The 21218-nt window shown below is 38.4% G+C and overlaps 1 protein-coding gene across 5 annotated transcripts in view; it reads right to left on the bottom strand.

Annotated features, from left to right (window-relative positions):
* Window positions 1-21218, bottom strand: part of CERKL (CERK like autophagy regulator) — a 169497-nt gene that overhangs the window by 78085 nt on the left and 70194 nt on the right. For 4 of the 5 annotated variants that reach the window (XM_089329053.1, XM_089329051.1, XM_070070504.2 and 1 more), the window contains exon 2: window positions 18763-19005. In XM_089329053.1, coding sequence (XP_089185179.1) covers window positions 18763-19005 — 243 coding nt within the window. The remainder of the gene's footprint in view (window positions 1-18762; window positions 19006-21218) is intronic. The other variant, XM_070070503.2, reaches the window with a different exon arrangement.

Raw genomic sequence — 21218 nt, 5'->3', positions numbered from 1 at the left:
TTTGAATCTAACTCCACCACTTTGTAACTACCCGAGTCAAGGGAAGTCACTCATTCTGAGTTGTTTCCTTAGCCATGTAAGGAAAACAACAAACTTCTCTATATTCAAAGTCTTGTGGTAAAGACTAAATGACGGCTGGCACCATGGCTCATTGGGCTAATCCTCTGCCTTGCGGTGCCGGCACACCGGGTTCTAGTCCCAGTCGAGACGCCGGATTCTCTCCCGGTTGCCCCTCTTCCAGGCCAGCTCTCTGCTGTGGCCAGGGAGTGCAGTGGAGGATGGCCCAAGTGCTTGGGCCCTGCACCCCATGGGAGACCAGAAGTACCTGGCTCCTGCCATCGGATCAGTGAGGTGCGCCGGCCGCAGCGTGCTGGCCGCAGCAGCCATTGGAGGGTGAACCAACGTGAACCAACGGCAAAAGAAGACCTTTCTCTCTGTCTCTCTCACTGTCAAAAAAAAAAAAAAAAAAAAAAAAAGACTAAATGAGTTCAGTTATACTAAGTCAATGCCTAGGACAATGCCTGACACGTAATGGACAGGCAATGTATTCAACTTGCCAACATTTACTAAGGTAGGCAATATACCTAGTGTTATACATAAATAGTAACATAGTAACAATTATTGTGCACTTACTATATGTAAAATCCTATTCCAGTGCAAAACAACCTCTGTGCTAAAAAGAGCTTACAGTCTAGAAGGTGGACATATGAGGTTTTCCTGTATGGTCCATTCAGGTTTGCAGAAAAGTCTTTGGTTCAGGCCTTGAACTTCAAAGTGTACTTAACTTAAGAGATGAGGGACCCTCTAGGCAGAGGGAAGTTTTTAGCTTTGCTACTCAGTGAATTAGCAGGCGGGAAGGCAGTGGGGACAGAACACAGCTTGACCTGCGATGCTGTGAATGACCCAGGAGTCTCACCATGAAAACAGGCTTCCCCTTGGCTTATCTCTTCTCATTTCATTGGAAAAAGAATGAGTAAACAGGGAAAGTAAACTTTTAAAATTGTATGGTTTTCTGGCTGGCGCCGTGGCTCACTAGGCTAATCCTCCGCCTTGCAGCACCGGCACACCGGGTTCTAGTCCCAGTCGGGGTGCCGGATTCTGTCCCGGTTGCCCCTCTTCCAGGCCAGCTCTCTGCTGTGGCCAGGGAGTGCAGTGGAGGATGGCCCAAGTGCTTGGGCCCTGCATCCCATGGGAGACCAGAAGTACCTGGCTCCTGCCATCGGATCAGTGAGGTGCGCTGGCCGCAGCGTGCTGGCCGCGGCGGCCATTGGAGGGTGAACCAACGGCAAAAGAAGACCTTTCTCTCTGTCTCTCTCTCTCTCACTGTCCACTCTGCCTGTCAAAAAAAAATTGTATGATTTTCTATTTTTCAAAGTTTAAAAATAGATATCTTCTCTTTAATGATAATAGCAAATAAAAACGGCTGCTTTGAAAACTCCTACCATGATGCTTCACCAGTAAACACTGCAAATATCCAAACAACTACCTCAAATAGCAACAAATGGGGTATTATAATTCCTGGCATAAAATGTAATATCTACATAAATACCACACAATTTCATTACCATTAATGATAGTCTAATAAAAGCCAATGGGCTTAATAGTAATTGTTGCATATTACAAAAGATTATGTATTTCCTACTTATGCATACTGTGAGAATGCTGCTTTATTAACTTTTTCACTAGATAGAAATGAAGAAAAAGTGACATTCCATTATGCTCTCATTTTAGGCTTAAAACATCTGGGTGTTGCTTAGGAAAATTTGCTAAGCATAAAACCTGATCATCTATCACAAACCACTATGTTTAGTTTTCTAAGATTGTTTTAGGTTAAAAAAGGAAATATCTGCCATCATTTTCATAATTCATGTCCAATTAATTCTGAGATACCTAAGAAATCTCAAGAAATATTAGTAAACTAAAGATTTTTTAAGTATTTAGAAATGTATATTACTGCTTGCTCCAAATGTTGTCTACTCCAAGAGTCTAGAAATCTGATCAAAATATAGGGAAATGAACACTGAAGATAGAATCTTCAAACAAGAGGATGTAGGTACTTCCTAACCAGTGTTTGAAGTCTCGCTCAGGGTAGAGTCTAAGTTACACAGTAAATATAATATTCTTCAGTGTTGGAGAATGCCATTGCCTTCCTAGGAAGATTATGTGAGCAGGAAACTCATGCTCCAGATTCAGACATCTAAGGATTTGTTCTCAGCTCCTCTATGCCCTACCAGGGGTTAATTTTAGGTGAACTTTTAACTAGTTTTAGGAGTCTTGGTTTTCTCATGTATAAATTAGTAGATACGATGATTATTACATTAATTCACTCAATTTTAATATTTGCAAAGTGCTGCATTATTTTAATTTCTTAAACCTCACAAAAAAACTCATCAATAATTTTATTTCCATTTTTTTATGTGAAACTCAGTTTGTAGCTCCTGGTGCTCTGATGAGGATTTAATGACATAATTCATAAAATTTGCTTACAGAAGTATCTGACACAAAGTAAATGCTTAGTAAGTGTCAGCTATTATCATTAAGTTCTAAATTTTAAAAATAATGACTTCTCTATAATTCAGTAAAGAAACATTAATTTATTTAACAGCATGAAATCTTAATTCAACATTTTACTGGAAACATTTAGAGACTGTTCATTTAGTACTTGATTATAGTCACATAAGATCTAATGAAGCCCACCTAAATTGTTCCCCTAAAGATGTTTAGTTATACAATGGAAGGCACTTTTCCCTAGTAAAAAAATTTGTATTTGTCAGGAATAACTGGAGAAGCAATATACTTCTTAGCTCCTGTACTCAAGTCTATTCTGTCAATAACTGAAACAGGAATGTAATTTTTCTATAAAAGATGGCAATTAGTCATTTTTCATAATTAAAATTGATTACACTCAAAATGTATCCTTCACCTTAGAATATAAATGATCAAAGGCCAGTGCTCAAAGGGCTTTTGGAAGAGTGCCTGATGTCACTCACCCTAAGTATAGAGAGTAGTTTCTGAAGAGTTAACTCTAGTTTGCTATCAGCTAAAAAGCTAGTGTTAGAAGAAAAATCTGAAGGGAACCCCTTGGAGGACTTCATTGGCTTTTACAAAAATTTTCTGATTCTTTAACAAAATAAAACCTAAAAATAAGTGATAACCTCACATAATTCATGAAGAAGTACTGATTCAACTTTAAGAAGACTTAATATACAAACCTAGATATTCTGAAACCTACAATTAATCCTTGCAAGGATCTTGGGTGACTGTGGCATGTAGGGTTCTAATTATGTTCATTAAATCAAATTGTAGTACTCAAATCTTCAACATTCATGGTTCTTGATTCTAGCAACACATTAGAATCACTGAGGATATTTCTTAAAGAAACCTGTCCCTGGAACCCACCCAGACATACTGAATCAGAACCTCTCATTCTTAGTAGAACAGAAATTCTTAACAAGGAAAAATTTTTCAAAAGTGTAATTCATAATAGGTGTGTCTTAGTAAAAAATATTATCCTTGTTGATAGTCCCAATTCTTTTATGATTTTGATTTCTTCTTTTGTTTGATCATTTTAAATTTATATATTCTCTACTTGTTCTATGATGTGAAATTCTTTGGAGCCTAATGATGCAGTTTGTTGTGCTCACAGCCCCTTGAATTTTTCATACTGCTCACTGCTGGAATGGAAATGTCTCAAAACGTCAAACTAACAAGCTAGGTTAAAGGTTAGCCATAGCTTTTCCTATTCCTTTATTAAGCACAACTTATGTGATAACTATGCGTCTGTGTATTTCTATTTCTAGTTAGAAATTTGATGAAATGAGTGGTTTGGTTTTAAAAGATCTTAATTTGTTAGGGCATAAGCATTCAGTCTAGCTGCTAAGATGCCTGCATCCATACTGGAGTACTGGAGTGCAATTCTCAGCTTCAACTCCTGACTTCAGCATCCTGCCAATTCAGCCCCTGCAAAGTAGCAGTGAGAGTTCCAATCACTGAGTTCCTACCACACACCTGGGAAACATGAAGTGCTCTCCCACCACCAAATTTTAACCATGGGCCCTACCCCAGACATTGTGTATATCTTAGGGGTGAACCAAAAGTATGGAAGCTTGTTCTCCTTTTCTCCCTCTCAAATAAAAAATTCAATAATACATTGATGTCCTTCAAATAATTAAACAATGCTACTAGTTAATCAGAATGTAACAGAAACTACTTTAATGTTGCTATTTTCTTTTGAGTAGCTCAGAAAGCAATTGAAAATTCAAGGAGGAGGAAAAACAACTTCATATTGAAATTCTTTGCGGTTTTAAAAATACTTTATTTTCATTTTTAATTTAACACTTTCGATGTGATTTGTGCATAACAATTATAGAAGTAAACTTCAACACTTGATTTGATAAAAATGTTTCTTACGCTTAGTTTTTAAGAATCATCACCTAGGATTCCAAGGGGGTTGAACAGGGCAATAACATGCTGTTTGTGACCAGGTGCAAACAGAAAAAAATGGAGGGAGTGCATTCCCAGGAAGAGTTGGAGAGAAGCTTGCAGTGGAAATTCTACAGACGGAAGAGGGATGCTGTGGAGCAGCATGGAAGGAGCAGAAGCACAGCCGCAGTCAGGGACACCACACAGGACTCCCCAGACCGAGAGAGGAGGACGGGCCAGCACGTGAGACAGAGGCGACCCCAGACTGCGGCAGCCGGCGCCACTGGTGTTTTTGCCTGAGGGAGAACACTGCAGACTACCCCCTAATGGGGGGAGGGGAGGAAGGATACCCACATAATCCAGTGAGAAGAAAGCATGTTTCTTTCTCCCCATCCCCCAAGACGTGTGCAAAGAGAATGGATTAGGAGGCCTATTTAGTGAAGTAATTGCCCAAAACACCCCTAATATGGAGAGAGAAAAGTGACATCCAAATATAGAAAGCACATACAACTCCTAATAGACATGACCAGAAAAGATCTTCACCACAACACATTGTAGTCAAACTTTAAATAGTAAAACATGAAGACTCCAAGATGTGAACAGAAAAGCCAATTACTTTCAGAGGATCTCCAAATAGACTCACTGGTCATTTCTCATGAGAAACCCTACAGGCTAGGAGAGAACAGAGAGATATAGTTCAAAGTCTTAAAAGTAAAAGAAACTCAACCCAGAATACTATATCCCACAAATCTCTCATTTATAGAGAGAAAATAAAGACCATCCAAAACAAATAAAACCTGAATTTGTCAACACTTGTCCAGCCTTAAAAAGATGCTTAAAGATATGCTACACACAGCAACACAGAAAAAAGGCTGGCACTGTGGCATAGAAGGCTAAGCCTCTGCCTGTGCCACAAGCTTTCTATATGGGTGCCAGTTTGCGGCTGCTCCTCTTCCAATCCAGCTCTCTGCTTATGGCTTAGGAAAGCAGTGGATGATGGCCCAAGTGCTTGGGTCCCTGTACCTACATGGGATACCCAGAAGAAGCTCCTGGCTCCTGGCTTTGGATGGGCTCATCTCCAGCCATTTGGGAAGTGAACCAGCGGATGGAAAACCTTTCTATGTCTTTCTCTATTTCTTTAACTCTACTACTCAAATAAAATCTTAAAAAAAAAAAAAAACCTACAGAAAGATAGTTATCATTGTGAAACAATGTGAAGGCAGAAAATCTCCCAGTAAAAGTACAAAGGAAAGCCAAAGCAAACAATAGGAATATTTAAGGAAAACTGGCAGGGCCAGGTCATTAGTTATCAACATCAGCCTTGAATGTAACTGGCTGAATGGATTAAAAAATAAGACCCATCTATTTGCTGCTAACAAGAAACACTTCAACAACAAAGATACAAGCAGACTGGAAGCTAAAGGATGGAAAAAGATAGTTCCATGTTAATTGAGTAGCCATCCTAGTATCAGACAAAATAGATTTTAGCACAAAATCTGTTAAGAGAGACAAAGAAGGGCATTAAATAATGATTAAGGGAGAAATTCAACAGAAATATGTGACCATAATAACAACAGGGATCCCGGGTATTGAAAACTAATGTTAATGGGTAAATGGATGTAAAGGGAGATATTGACTCCAATAGTAATGGGGGGACTTCAACACTACACTTTCATCAATGGACAGAACAACTGGACAGAAAATCAAGAAAACAGAGCTAAATTACACTATGGACCAAATGGACTTAACCAATATCTACAGATTACTCCATCTCATCTTTCATCCTTGCATGGAACTTTCTGTAGATAAGACAATATGCAATGTAATACTTTATCCATTTTAGTATTTTTTGTTCTAGAACCATTGGTTGAACGCTGTAATTAACACACAATTATTCTTAGGTATTTAAATTTTAACTGAAAAATGATACCTGTTAGGAATTTGGAAAACATTATCCTGAGTGAAATAAGCCAATCCCAAAGGGACAAATACCACTTGTTCTCCCTGATATGTGACAACTAACTGAGCACCAAAAAGGAAACCTGTTAAAGTGAAATGAACACTAGGAGAAACGGTGACTTGATCAGCCCTCACCCTGACTGTTGATGAGCAACTTGATATGTTATCCCTCTTAGTAATTTTTTTTGTTTGTTCTATTTAATACTTTTGGTTGAATACTGTAATCAATACACAATTCTTCTTAAGTGCTGAAAGCTAACTGAAAAGTGATCACTGTTAAATATAAGAATGGGAATAAGAGAGGGAAGAGATGTGCAATTCGCGACATGCTCAAGCTGACTTACCTCAAACGGTAGAGTTAGAAACATACAAGGGGATTGCAATTCAGTCCCATCAAGGTGGCATGTACCAATGCCATCTCACTAGTCCCAGTGATCAATTTCTGTTCACAATTGATCATAATGACAGGACTAAGAACCAAAGGGATCACATAAACAAGAATAGTGTCTGCAAATACTAGCTGATAGAATAAAAATGGGAGAGAACGTACAACATGGGAAGTGAGATACACAGCAGACCCATAGAATGGCAGATGTCCTAAACAGCACTCTGGCCTCAGAATCAGCCCTTAAGGCATGTGGATCTGGCTGAAAAGCCCATGAGAGTATTTCAGGCATGGAAAGCCAAGACACTCTGGGAAAAAAAAAAAAAAAAAAAACAACTAAATGAAAGATCTCCGCGAGTGAGATCCCAGTGGAAAGAACGGGTCATCAAAGAAGGAGGTACCTTTCTCTGAAGGGAGGAGAGAACTCCCACTTTGACCATGGCCTTGTCTAAATATGATCAGAGTCGGTAAACTCAGGGGGCTTCCATAGCCTTGGCAGCTCATGACAAGAGCCTAGGGTGATTACTGATGCCATAAACAAGAGTGTCAATTTGTTAAGTCAACAACAGGAGTCACTGTGCACTTACTCCTCATGTAGGATCTTTGTCCTTAGTGTGCTGTACATTGAGATCTAATGCTATAACTAGTACTCAAACAGTATTTTTCACTGTATGTTTCTGTGTGGGAGCAAACTGTTGAAATCTTTACTTACTGTATGCTAAACTGATCTTCTGTATATAAAGAGAATTGAAAATGAATCTTGATGTGAATGGAAGGGGAAAGGGAGTGGGAAAGGGGAGGGTTGCGGGTGGGAGGGACGTTATGGGGGGAAGCCATTGTAATCCATAAGCTGTACTTTGGAAATTTATATTCATTAAATAAAAGTTAAAAAAAAAGACAATATGCTAGGACACAAAGCAAGTTTCAGCAAATTTTTAAATGATACCATATCTTTTCTGATCACACTGGAATAAAGCTGGAAATTAACAACTTAGGAGTCTTTAGAAAATATGGGAACACAGGAAGATTGAACAAAATGCTCTTGAATGAACAGTGGGTCATGGCAGAAATCAAAAGGGAAATAAAAATTTTCTGGAAATGAATGTAGATTACAGAAGAACATATCAAAACATGGGATACAGGGCCAGCACTGTGGTGCAGCAGGTTGAAGCACTGGCCTGAAGTACCAGCATCCCATATGGGCACCGGTTTTAGTCCTGGCTGCTCCATTTCTGATCCAGCTCTCTGCTAAGGCCTGGGAAAGCAGTAGACAATGGCCCAAGTCCTTGGGCCCCTGCAACCACCTGGGAGACCCAGAAGAAGATCCTGGCTTCAGATTGGCACAGCTCTGGCCGTTGTGGCCATCTGGGAAGTGAATCAGCAGATGGAAGACTTCTGTCTCTACCTCTCTCTGTAACTCTGTCTTTCAAATAAAGAAAACAAACAAAAAAATGGGACACAGCAAAAGCAGTGTAAAAAGGGAAGTTTAAGCAATTTGTTTCTATATGAAGCAATTGGAAAGGCATCAAGTAAATGACCTAAAACAAAGCCAGGCATTGCAATACCAGATTTCAGGACGTACTACAGGGCAGTTGTAATCAAAACAGCATGGTACTGGTACAGAAACAGATGGATAGACCAATCGAATAGAATAGAAACATCAGAAATCAATCCAAACATCTATAGCCAAATTATATTTGATCAAGGATCTAAAACCAATTCCTGGAGCAAGGACAGTCTATTCAACAAATGGTTCTGGGAAAACTGGATTTCCAAGTGCAGAAGCATGAAGCAAGACCCCTACCTTAAACCATACACAAAAATCCACTCCACATGGATTAAAGATCTACGTCTATGACTTGACACCATCAAATTATTAGAGAACATTGGAGAAACTCTGCACGATATAGGCATAAGCAAAGACTTCTTGGAAAATACCCCAGAGGTACAGGCAGTCAAAGCCAAAATTAACTATTGGGATTACATCAAATTGAAGTTTCTGTTCTGCAAAAGAAACAGTCAGGAAAGTGAAGAGGCAACTGACAGAATGGGAAAAAATATTTGCAAATTATGCAACTGATAAAGGATTAATAACCAGAATCTAGCAAGAAACCCCACAACAACAAAACAACCCACTTAAGAGATGGGCCAAGGACCTCAATAGACATTTTTCAAAAGAGGAAATCCAAATGGCCAACAGGCACATGAAAAAATGTTCAGGATCACTAGCAACCAGGAAAATGCAAATCAAAACCACAATGAGGTTTCACCTCACCCCGGTTAGAATGGCTTACCTACAGAAATCAACTAACAACAGATGCTGGTGAGGATGTGGGGAAAAAGGGACACTAACCCACTGTTGTTGGGAATGCAAACTGGTCAAGCCACTATGGAAGTCAGTCTGGAGATTCCTCAGAAATCTAAATGTAACCCAACTATACAACCCAGCCATCCCAATCCTTGGAATTTACCCAAAGGAAATTAAATTGACACACAAAAAAGCGGTCTGCACCTTAATGCTTATTGCAGCTCAATTCAAAATAGCTAAGAGCTGGAATCAACCTAAATGCCCATCAACGGTAGACTGGATAAAGAAATTATGGGATATGCACTCTATAGAATACTGTGCAGCAGTCAAAAACAATGAAATCCAGTCATTTTCAACAAAATGGAGGAATCTGGAAAACATCATGCTGAGTGAAATAAGCCAGTCCCAAAGGGACAAATATCATATGTTCTCCCTGATCGGTGACAACTGAGCACCAAAAAGAAAACCTGTTGAAGTGAAATGGACACTATGAGAAATGGTAACTTGATCATCCCTTGTCCTGACTGTTGATGAACAGCTTAATACTTTATCCCTTTTAGTATATTTTGTTTGTTCTACTTAATATTATTGGTTGAACTCTATAATCAATACACAATTATTCTTTTATTCTTAAGTGTTGAAACTTAACTGAAAAGTGATGCTGTTAAATATAAGAGTGGGAATAAGAGAGGGAAGAGATGCACAATTTGGGACATGCTCAATCGGACTTGCCCCAAATGCTAGTTACAAACATGCCAGGGGATTCCAATTCAATCCCATCAAGGTGGCATGTACCAATGCCATCTCATTAGTCAAAGTGATCAGTTTCAGTTCATAATTGATCATAATGATAGGTCTGAGAGTCAAAGGGATCACATAAACAAGACTAGTGTCTGCAAATATTAACTGATAGAATAAAAAAGGGAGAGAATGATTCAACATGGGAAGCGGGATACACAGCAGACTCATAGAATGGCAGATGTCCTAAACAGCACTCTGGCCTCAGAATCAGCCCTTCAGACATTTGGATCCAGCTGAAAAGCTCATGAGAGTATTTCAGGCATGGAAAGCCAAGACATTCTGGCAAAAAAAAAAAAAAAATGACCTAAATGAAAGATCTCTGTGAGATCCCAGTGGAAGGAGGTTCCTTTCTCTGAAGGGAGGAGAGAACTTACACTTTGACTATGCCTTGTCTAAATATGATCAGAGTCAGCGAACTCAAAAGGCATCCATAGCCTTGGCAACTCATGACTAAAGCCTAGGGTGATTACTGATGCCATAAACAAGAGTGTCAATTTGTTAAGTCAACAATAGGAGTCACTGTGCACTTACTCCTCATGTAGGATCTCTGTCCTTAATATGCTGTACATTGTGATTTAATGCTATAACAAGTACTCAAACAGTATTTTTCACTTTGTGTTTGTGTGAGTGCAAACTGTTGAAATTTTTACTTAATATATACTAAATTGATCTTCTGTATATAAAGAGAATTGAAAATGAATCTTGTTGGGAATGGAAGGGGAGAGGGAGCCAGAGAGGGTAGGGTTGTGGGTGGAAGTGAAGTTTTTGGGATGAAGCCATTGTAATCCATAAGCTGTACTTTAGAAATTTATATTCATTAAATAAAAGTTAAAAAAAAATTTACCCAAAGGAAATGAAATCAGCATATGAAAGAATTATCTGTATCCCCATGTTTATTGCAGGTAAATTCACAATAGGTAATATGAATTCAATCCAAATGCCCATCAAGTGATTACTTAATAATGAAATTGTTGTATATATAAAATATGGGATACTACTCAGCTAAAAAAAATGAAAATTCTGTCTTCGGCAACAAACTGGACGAACTGAAAACTATTATACTTAGTGAAATGAGTCAGTCCCCCACAAAAAAAATAGCATGTTTTCCCTGATCTATGGTAACAAAAAGTACCAAAAAATTTGTATGAATAATAGACATTTTGAAATTTATTTGTTGTTTATTGCCCTTGTCTTTACTGTTGAGTAACAGTGTTATTTTCTGCTTACTATTTGTTGAATTCTTACTCTTACTCTAGAGTTAATCTTATAAGAACCTGAAGGTAGATCATTATAAAAATTAAAAAGGAAAGAAGAACAGTTGCAATGCATGCATGAGGGATGGGAGGGTGGCAAGTATCAATATGCGCTTAAATCCATAACTAGGACATACATGAAATGTGTTCACCTTAAAAACTAAGTATTTTTTAAAAAATAATATGCTTTGAAATGGAAAAATGTTTAAATATATATTTAAGCCACTTTTATTAAAAATAATCATATGGACATTATGACCATTTAAAATATTTAGTTGCCAAAAAGAATATTTTAGAAACTAGAGGATATTTATGACATCATTGCGTGCTAGTCATTGAGCAAAAGGCATAATAAGTTACTGTATTTTAATAGCTAACCATCCCTAGATATGATTAAATCAGATTTTAAAATGGCTACTCCGTCAAGTCAGATTTTAAAATGTTAGTTTTGGGACTTAAGTCAAACAAAGCCTTACTCCTATCCATTAGGAGTTATACTAGCTCAGGAGTGCATAGCAGATGTGGAACTCGGTGAGAAAAGTTCTGGGGGATGGGGTGTGACACTTTACAAACCCCAGTTGAAAGTCACAACAGGAGGTTGTATCTCATGAACTTTTCTGGACTGAGTAAGCTAAAATGAGACTTGACTTTGATATTAATATGCAAATTACGTAATATTTAGTCAGCTTCCATAGTATCTAGTCTATATTTACACTAAAATATTGAAAAGTGGCATATATGATTTTGATGTCCAATTCAATTGGTCATAAAGAAAAGTATCAAATTGCTTTTTCATTGTTTCAAAAGAAGAACTACTCATATTCCAAACATACTTTCTTGCAAAAATAACTTGTGACTATGGAAGTTTGTGTTGCCAATTCAAAAGCTGTACAACCAAATAACTGAATCTCTCATTATTTTGACAAATAACTGCTCATTCTAAAATATTTCTAGTTTAGTATTCCTTTAATTTTTTTTTCAAAGATATATTTATTTGAAAGTCAGTTACACAGAGAGAGGAGAGGCAGAGATAGGTCTTCCATCTGATGGTTCACTCCCCAATTGGCTGCAATGGCTGGAGCTGCGCTGATCTGAAGCCAGGAGCCAGGAGCTTCTTCTGGTTCTCCCATGTGGGTGCAGGGGCCCAAGGACTTGGACCATCTTCTACTGCTTTCCCAGGCCATAGCAGAGACCTGGATCAGAAGCAGAGCAGCCGGGACAAGAACCAGCACCTATATAGGGTGCCAGTGCTTCAGGCCAGGGCGTTAAGCTGCTGCGCCACAGCGCCGGCCCCTAGTTTAGTATTCCTTATACATTAATCTTTTGGCAAGTATCGAAGTAAAACCATCACATTATTCAAGAAAAATACTGCCTGGTCATGGCAATATAATTGATATAGCTTCGAACAGAAGAAAATAGCAACCATATTTTTTTATGACTTTCTCACACAATATAACCATTAAACCAAATCACTATTTTGTTTTTTGTGTTTCTTTCCCCCCAAAGAAACCTTTTATTTTTTTTAAGACTTGGTTTTCATTCTCAAGTAGGGCATTTTAGGACGATTAATGCTATTATCATATTGGATACAGATGTGACATTTGGGGAAGAAACAGAAACAGGGTAGGGGTTGTCTGCCACTCACTGGTTCACTCCCTAGATAGTCACAACAATTGAGGCTAGGCCAGACTGAAGCTAAGAGCTTCAACTGTCTCCCACATGGGTGGCAGGGGTCCAAGTACATGCATCACCTTTTGCTGTTTTTTCCTAGGCCATTATCAGGGAGCTGGATTGGAAGCAGAGTGGTTGGGACAGGAACCAGTTCCCATACAGGATGCGAGAATCATAGGCAGTGGCTTTACTTGCTACACCACATCAGCCCCAGAGTCTTCTTAGAAGATAAAATTGGCCGGCGCTGTGGCTCAGTAGGCTAATCCTCCGCCTTGCGGCGCCGGCACACCGGGTTCTAGTCCCAGTCGGGGCACCGGATTCTGTCCTGGTTGCCCCTATTCCAGGCCAGCTCTCTGCTGTGGCCAGGGAGTGCAGTGGAGGATGGCCCAAGTCCTTGGGCCCTGCACCCCATGGGAGACCAGGAGAAGCACCTGGTTCCTGCCTTCGGATAGGCGCGGTGCGCCAGCTGCAGCACGCTGGCCGCAGCGGCCATTGGAGGGTGAACCAACGGCAAAGGAAGACCTTTCTCTGTCTCTCACTGTCCACTCTGCTGTCAAAAAAAAAAAAAAAGATAAAATTGAGGGAAATGTAGGAGTGATAAAAAAATCCTGTTTGCTGAATAAAGGTGAAATTCAAATTGATGCAATACAATTATTTTCAAACAAGCTCTTTTTTTTTTAGAAAATAGCACTGTTTTGACCACTGTACATTGCATGACAACATATTGTTCTATTTACTGTCGTCACTGTTGATAAATCAATACTAACTACTTTTTCAGAAATTGAATTAATAACATGAAAATTAATATATATGCATATCAACTATGTGCATGAGTGTGTGTTTGTATGTATAGCTCAGATGCAAAGGCCAAAAAAATCATTGCTATATCTTATTAGATGCATACTGAATGTTGCATTTTTTTAAACTTTTATGTAATGAATATAAATTTCCAAAGTACAGCTTATGGATTACAATGGCTTCCCCCCCATAATGTCCCTCCCACCCGCAACCCTCCCCTTTCCCACTCCCTCTCCCCTTCCATTCACATCAAGATTCATTTTCGATTCTCTTTATATACAGAAGATCAGTTTAGCATACATGAAGTAAAGATTTCAACAGTTTGCTCCCACACAGAAACATACAGTGAAAAATACTGTTTGAGTACTAGTTATAGCATTAAATCTCAATGTACAGCACATTAAGGATAGAGATCCTACATGAGGAGTAAGTGCACAGTGACTCCTGTTGTTGACTTAACAAATTGACACTCTTGTTTATGGCATCAGTAATCACCCTAGGCTCTTGTCATGAGCTGCCAATGCTATGGAAGCCCCCTGAGTTCACTGATTCTGATAATTTTTAGACAAGGCCATGGTCAAAGTGGAAGTTCTCTCCTCCCTTCAGAGAAAGGTGCCTCCTTCTTTGATGACCCGTCAAACAAGCTCTTAATATTTGAATCTCCAGCAGAAGCAAGGTCTTCAAACTTAAAATAAGGATGTCTAATATTTAATTCAACTCATTTGCATTTTTTTGCCCATCACTTCCCAAACTTAAGATAACTTCAACCACATATTCCTTAGATGGGAAATTTTGGAGTTGGAATCAAGAAAGAGCCATAGCTTAGCAAGTCTGATGTGGTATAATGCAAACAGTGCATGTGAGGAATACGGTGCACACAGAGATGTAGCTTCACAGAAGTCAGAAGCGGAGAACAGGAAAGTGTGAACAACAGCCTTCATCCCAGCAAGATGGGGAAAGACCAGACTTCCTCTACCTGCGGGATAAGGTATGAGCCTAGTGTATTTGACTCTCAGATGAGGAGCTCTTTAAAGAACACCTGGATTAAGTTGATTTGACCATGAAATGAGTATGAAGAAAAATGTTATGATATTGCAACCTTAAAAAGGAAGTGTCAATACAATATAGCAATTGGTAGGGAGGTGTGGAGCCTCAAACAAAGTGTCCATCTGCAGATGAATGGATAAATAATGTGGTACATTTACATAATGGAGTGTAATTGAGCCATAAAGGGATGAAATATTATCATTCACAACATGGAAGGAATCAGAGGTCATTATGTCAAGTCAAATAAACCCAGAACAGAAAAGCAAGTATCACATGATCTCACTCATGGGTGTGGTCTAAAATGAAGATGATCTAATACAAGTTGAAAGTTAATAGTGGTTACCAGTGGCTAGGGAGTGAAAGGGGGAAGGAGAGATTTGGAAAGGGTTGATTGATGTGGACTAAGTTAGTGCTAGATAGCATTAAGTTCTGGGGTTCTATCACATGGTAGGGTGATTACAGATAATGTTTTTGTACTGTATATTTCCCTATTAAAAAAAAAAGCTGAAAACCTACAAGATAGGATTTTGGATGTTTTCACTATTTGATTTTAACCAGAAAAAAAAAAATCACTCTGTACTCCAGGTCCATGCCAGAAGATAGGACCTCACATGTTTTACTGTCTCTACTTGCCCCAAGTGGTGGAGTTGGAAGCATACCAGGGGATTCCAATTCAATCCCATTGAGGTGGCATGTACCAATGCCATCTCACTGTTCCAGGTGATCAGTTTCAGTTCACAGTTGATCATGGTGGAGGGACTGGGAGTCAAAGGGAGCACATAGACAAGTCTAGTACCTGCTAACGCTAACCGATGGAGTAAATAAAGGGGAGAGTGATCCAACATGGGAAGTGAGATACTCAGCAGACTCATAGAATGGCAGATGTCCTAAATAGCACTCTGGCCTCAGAATCAGCCCTAAAGGCATTCGGAGCTGGCTGAAAAGCTCATGAGAGTATTTCAGGCATGGAAAGCCAAGACACTGTGGCAAAAGATCTCTGCGAGTGAGATCCCAGTGGAAAGAACAGGTCATCAAAGAAGGAGGTACCTTTCTCTGAAGGGAGGAGAGAACCTCCACTTTGACTATGACCTTGTCTAAACAAGATAAGAGTCGGAGAACTCAGAGGGCTTCCATAGCCTTGGAAACTCATGACTGGAGCATAGGGAGATTACTGATGCCATAGACAGGAGTGTCAATTGGTAAAGTCAACAACAGGAGTCACTGTGCACTTACTCCTCATGTAGGATCTCTATCCTTAATGTGCTGTACATTGAGATTTAATGCTATAACGAGTACTCAAACAATATATTTCACTTTGTGTTTCTATGGGGGTGCAAACTGTTGAAATCCTTACTTAATGCATACTAAACTGATCCTCTGTAAAAAAAAAAAAAAAAAAAAAAAAAAAAAAAAGAAATTATCAATTCCCAACTTGACTCTCACTGGGATTAAACATGACAATAGGTCTGCTCTGATTTCATCATCATTTAAAAAAAATCATCTATTATTTTTCACTTTATGTTTCTGTGTGGGAGCAAACTGTTGAAATCCATACTTGATGTATACTAAGCTGATCTTCTGTATATTAAGATAATCGAAAATGAATCTTGATGTGAATGGAAGGGGAGAGGGAGTGGGAAAGGGGAGGGTTGTGGGTGGGAGGGACGGTATGGGGGGGAAGCCATTGTAATCCATAAGTCGTACTTTGGAAATTTATATGCATTAAATAAAAGTTTAAAAAAAAATCAAAGGTATATGGGTGGGTATTTGGGACAACTGTTAAGATACCACTTGTGATGACTGTATCACATATTAAAGTGACTGTGATCAAATCACATCTCTGCTTCAGATCCAGCTTCTTTCTAATATGCTTGGCAGGCAGCAGGTAATGGCCCAAACACTTAGATTCCTGTCATCTATATGGGAGACATGGATTGAGTATGGGGCTCCCACCCTTGACTTAGCACAGGTCTGTCTGTTGCAGACATTTGGGGTGCCAACAACAACCACAAGGAAGAATTCTTCTCCCTCCTATCCCGAGTGTGTGTGTGTGTGTGTGTGTGCATGTCTGCCTTTCAAATATAATCGATTAAGAAGTTTTAAATCAAAGGTACAAAAAACATTCTAAGATGTGTTCATCATCTCTAATCTGTCTTGATTTTTAATCTGAAACCAAAACATCATGCATTAAACAGACTAAATACTTGGACAGTGTTTTGTTGTTGCCATCATTTTATTTTGGACAAGGATCTATACTACTATAAAATTGCTTTTACTGAATCTGGCTTTGTTGTTATGTTCTCTTACTTGCAGAGTCTTATGGGTAAGATATAGTTATGAAGTTGATTTCATGAGCCCCAGGGGAGAACATGTCTTCAACCTTCAGTGCAAGAACAAGCTTTCATTCTCTTATTTTATAGACCATGAAGTCTTAGGGGTACTTGGTCATGGTCATAAATTTAACTCAATTGAAGTTATTAACTTTTAATGTTTACTTTTTTGATCCCCTTCGACATGAATGTGAAATAACATGGTCAAAGACCCAGAATTATAATGTGGAATACTTTTAGTTAATTATACCTATTCTCTATGCTGTCACACAGATAAACTAAAATATGGCTTCTAGCAGTTCCTGAAGAATCAGGTTTCATTGGAGGTCTTAAAGGAGCTAACAGGGAAGAATTGGGGTATTCAAGAACAATTTTAATGCAATGTCACTTTAGTTCATCTTCCATGAGCATAACCTTATTGGCAAGCTATCCTTGAACAATGTGGGGCCTCATGGTCTTCTTGATCCATGATACTTGACTGGAAAGTTTCTAAGTGTGCCTACTCTACGTGTGGCAACTATCTCTATCCTGCCATCTAAACCCAAACTGCATCATCAGCTATACCAGTTGCCATTCCAATCAATCTGGTCATTAAGAATAAATGGGCAAAAAGGAAAGCAACATCTATAAACCAATGGGGGAGGGGAAAAATCAACTCTAAAAATCAAAATACATGTTGACTAGGTAAAGACTAGAAATCCAAATCGCAGTGTGATTGCATTTATTATTTTATTTATAATGTAAAATATGAAACACCATTTGGAAATAAATTCTAGATTTACTAAATTCATAAGGAAATCTCTGCTGTGGCCAGGGAGTGCAGTGGAGGATGGCCCAAGTACTTGGACCCTGCACCCCATGGGAGACCAGGAGAAGCACCTGGCTCCTGCCATCAGATCAGCGCGGTGCGCCGGCCGCAGCGTGCCAGCCGCGGCGGCCATTGGAGGGTGAACCACCGGCAAAAGAAGACCTTTCTCTCTGTCTCTCTCTCTCACTGTCCACTCTGTCAAAAAAAAAAAAAGGAAATACATTCTAATAAACATGTTCATTTCTCCATTAACCTTAGAAAAGTATAGCCTGAAAGAACTTTCAATTGGCAGGGCATAAATCAAAATGCATTAAAGATTATCTTCAAAATTCTTATTCTCAAAACACTTAGTACATACATGTAGCTGTGGGTGGAAAAAAGTAATTTCTAAAGAAGTCTAAGAGAGACACAAGTAGAAAATACAGCTCCATTTATGACTCTAAGTAAACTAAATTATTTAAAAAAACAATGCCATTTCAGATTACCCAATCTCCTTCATGAAAATTACTGAAGAGTTAGCTCCTTCCTAAATCATTCTGTGAAGCCAAAATTTACTTTTATATCAAAACCAAAAACACTACAACACAAGAGAAAAACACAGATCAGCATACTTTATGAATATTGATGCAAAAAAAACAAAATACCAGCAAACCAAGTTCAATAACATATTCAAATAATTATATATCATGATGAAGTGGGACTTATCCCTAGAATGCAAGGATGTACAAACATAAAAAACAAACCATTAAGTAGTATGCTATACTAACAGAATGAAAAAAAAATGGAATCATCTTAATTGATATAGAAAAAGCATATGGCAAAGTTCAAGATTGTCTCATGATAAAAAAACTCAGTGAACTAGGAATAGAAGCAATCTACTTCAACATTACCAAGAATTGCTTGTAATCATAAATATGACCTGTTTAGATTACTAACATCACAAACAAGGCTCATGAAAAATTCCTATAAAGACTACTTACCTGCCAAAATTTTCTTGAATTGTCTAAACCACGTATCACAATAATCTTCACTTAAATTAATAAGATCAAGTGTAGAATTCTTTAATTTATTTTGTTCCTTTTTCAAGCAGATGAAAAGTGTAATACCTAATAAAGTACCACTTTTCTGTTGTCTGACAGAGAAACGCCGTTTCAGCTTCACAGAGAACACATCTTGGAGTTCAATAAATTCTTCCTTACATTGCAATGTGAACTTGGAATCACCTGAAAAAATTAAAATGTTCAATCAAAACCACTGTAACCATATCTTAAATGTATGAGAAAGAGTTAAAACCCAGAAAAATCTTTATTATTTGTAATTTCATGAATTTCCCTTTAAGTCAGTTCCTGGGTGGGATGAGATGGAAAGAGAATAGGGTCTATTTTTCCAAAAATGAGGGGAAAAATGCAGAATAAGTAGATGAAAGTCTAGCACACCATGCCCAGGACATTCATAATCTGACGATACACAAAGTTTAAAGAATTCCAGGAATATAAACAAAGGAAAATTTCAGTAGTAAAACTTATCAAGCAAGGGGTTCTTTGGTCTTAATATGGACAATGTAAAGTAATGGGAAAAAAAAAAAACCAGAATTCCTTGACAGAATTGATTTTAGAACAGTTTGTAAAAGACAATTCTGATGGAAATGTACATCCTCAATACAGAAACATGAAAAACTGGAAACTGAAGTTTAAAACATTCCTTATATTAATTTTACTTCTATTAATCTAGAAATATCCCCTCCAATCTTACTATAATCAGACTATTTTTATAATGACATGAAATTTTATCAGTTATTTAACTACAAGTCAGAAAATGGTTGTTGTCCCATTTCAACTGGCTCTTCAAGTGTTTAGTTAGATGGGGGTATATGGCCTGATAGTTAAGATATTGGTTAGGACATCCACATCATGTGTCCGAGCTTCAGCTTCAGCTCCCAGTACCAGCTTCTTGCCAGTGCAGGTATTAGGCATCAGTTTGATGCCTGATCAGTGATGCCTACAGCACCAGGCATCACGTCATGGCTGAAGTGGCTTTATCCGTCACCAATGTGGATTCCTATTCAGTTCATGACTCCTGGCTTCAGCCTGGCCCAGCTCCAGCCATTGTGGGCATTTGAGGAGTGAACTAGCAAATGAGAGATCTGTCAGTCTGTCTCTGTCTTGGACTTTCTGCTCCTCAAACAATATTAAAAAAAAAAAAAATTCCAACATCTCTGCTTTTAGCCAACATAGAATAATGAAGACTAGTTTTGTCTTTTACCTGAAACCATGACAAGAACACACAAGATTCATGAAACTGCAGGTTTCAGACATTGGAAATCAGGTAGCAGAGGACAGTGATCCACAAGAGAGGGGTAACAAAGTGAACCATGTGATTGCCTCAACTTCTGCCAACAAAGTCTTCCATACAGAGATACTGCTGGGGACCTGCTTCATATAGCTGGATGTGTGGAGGTTAGCTACATCATTTGCTCACTGCAGAGAATGTATAGTTTTGATTTTAGCCATAGAATATTCTAAAAATTGGACAATTAGTAAAACTGAATATATTTTAATTTATGTTTTCTTTTGTATTTCTTAGGAAATACCTCTATACAAGCTTTTTTATATTTCTGTTAGGTCACATCTATTTTTTACTAAATTGTAGGACTCCTACAAACAACTAGAAAATGGCTCTTTATTATACATATATTACAAATAACTTCTAGGATAATCATGCAATATTTGTTGTCTCCTTATGTCACATAAATTGTTTCTTTTAATGTCAAATCAGACATAAGAATATGAGGAAAGGAAGGAAGCAGAAAAAGGATGGGGTGGGGGAGGGAAAGGAAGAGCTGAGAGAGAAGGGGAGAGAAGAAAAATTAATCAGCCACTGAGAGAAAGTAAAAGGTAGAAGAGATGAAATAAATTTTCATTCTAAGTCCTGAGTTAGAGACAATCTTTTCAAGATTTATTCTATTTATTTGAAAGGCAGAGTTACACAGAGAGGGGGAGACAGATAAAGGGAGAGAAAGATAAAGCTCCTCAATCCACTGGTTCACTCCTCAAATAGCCACAGTGTTTGGGGTTGGGCCAGGCCAAAGCCAGGAGCCTGAACTCCTTCCAGGCCTCCCATGTGAGTGACAGGTGCCGAAATAACGATTACTAGGACCACCTTCTGATGCTTTCCCAGTCACAGTAGCATAATACATGGAAACACAAGAGATCCTGAATACCTAAACCAATTTTAAACAATAAAGCAAAGCTGAAGGCATCAAAATACCAGAATTTTATATAGGGAAGTTATAATCAAACAGCCTGGTACTGGCACAAAGAAGACATGAAGGCCAATGGAACAGAACAGAAACCCAAAAAATTAATCCATGCACCTAAAACCAACTAATCTTTGACAAAGGAGTTAAAATCAACCCCTCAAGAAAGGACAATCTCTT

Source organism: Oryctolagus cuniculus, chromosome 3 (assembly GCF_051225735.1).
Source record: "Oryctolagus cuniculus isolate XC-2025 breed Fujian yellow rabbit chromosome 3, ASM5122573v1, whole genome shotgun sequence".
Classification (NCBI taxonomy): domain Eukaryota; kingdom Metazoa; phylum Chordata; class Mammalia; order Lagomorpha; family Leporidae; genus Oryctolagus; species Oryctolagus cuniculus.
The sequence above is the reverse complement of the archived record's forward strand: the minus strand, read 5'-3'. Positions and strand labels throughout refer to the sequence as shown.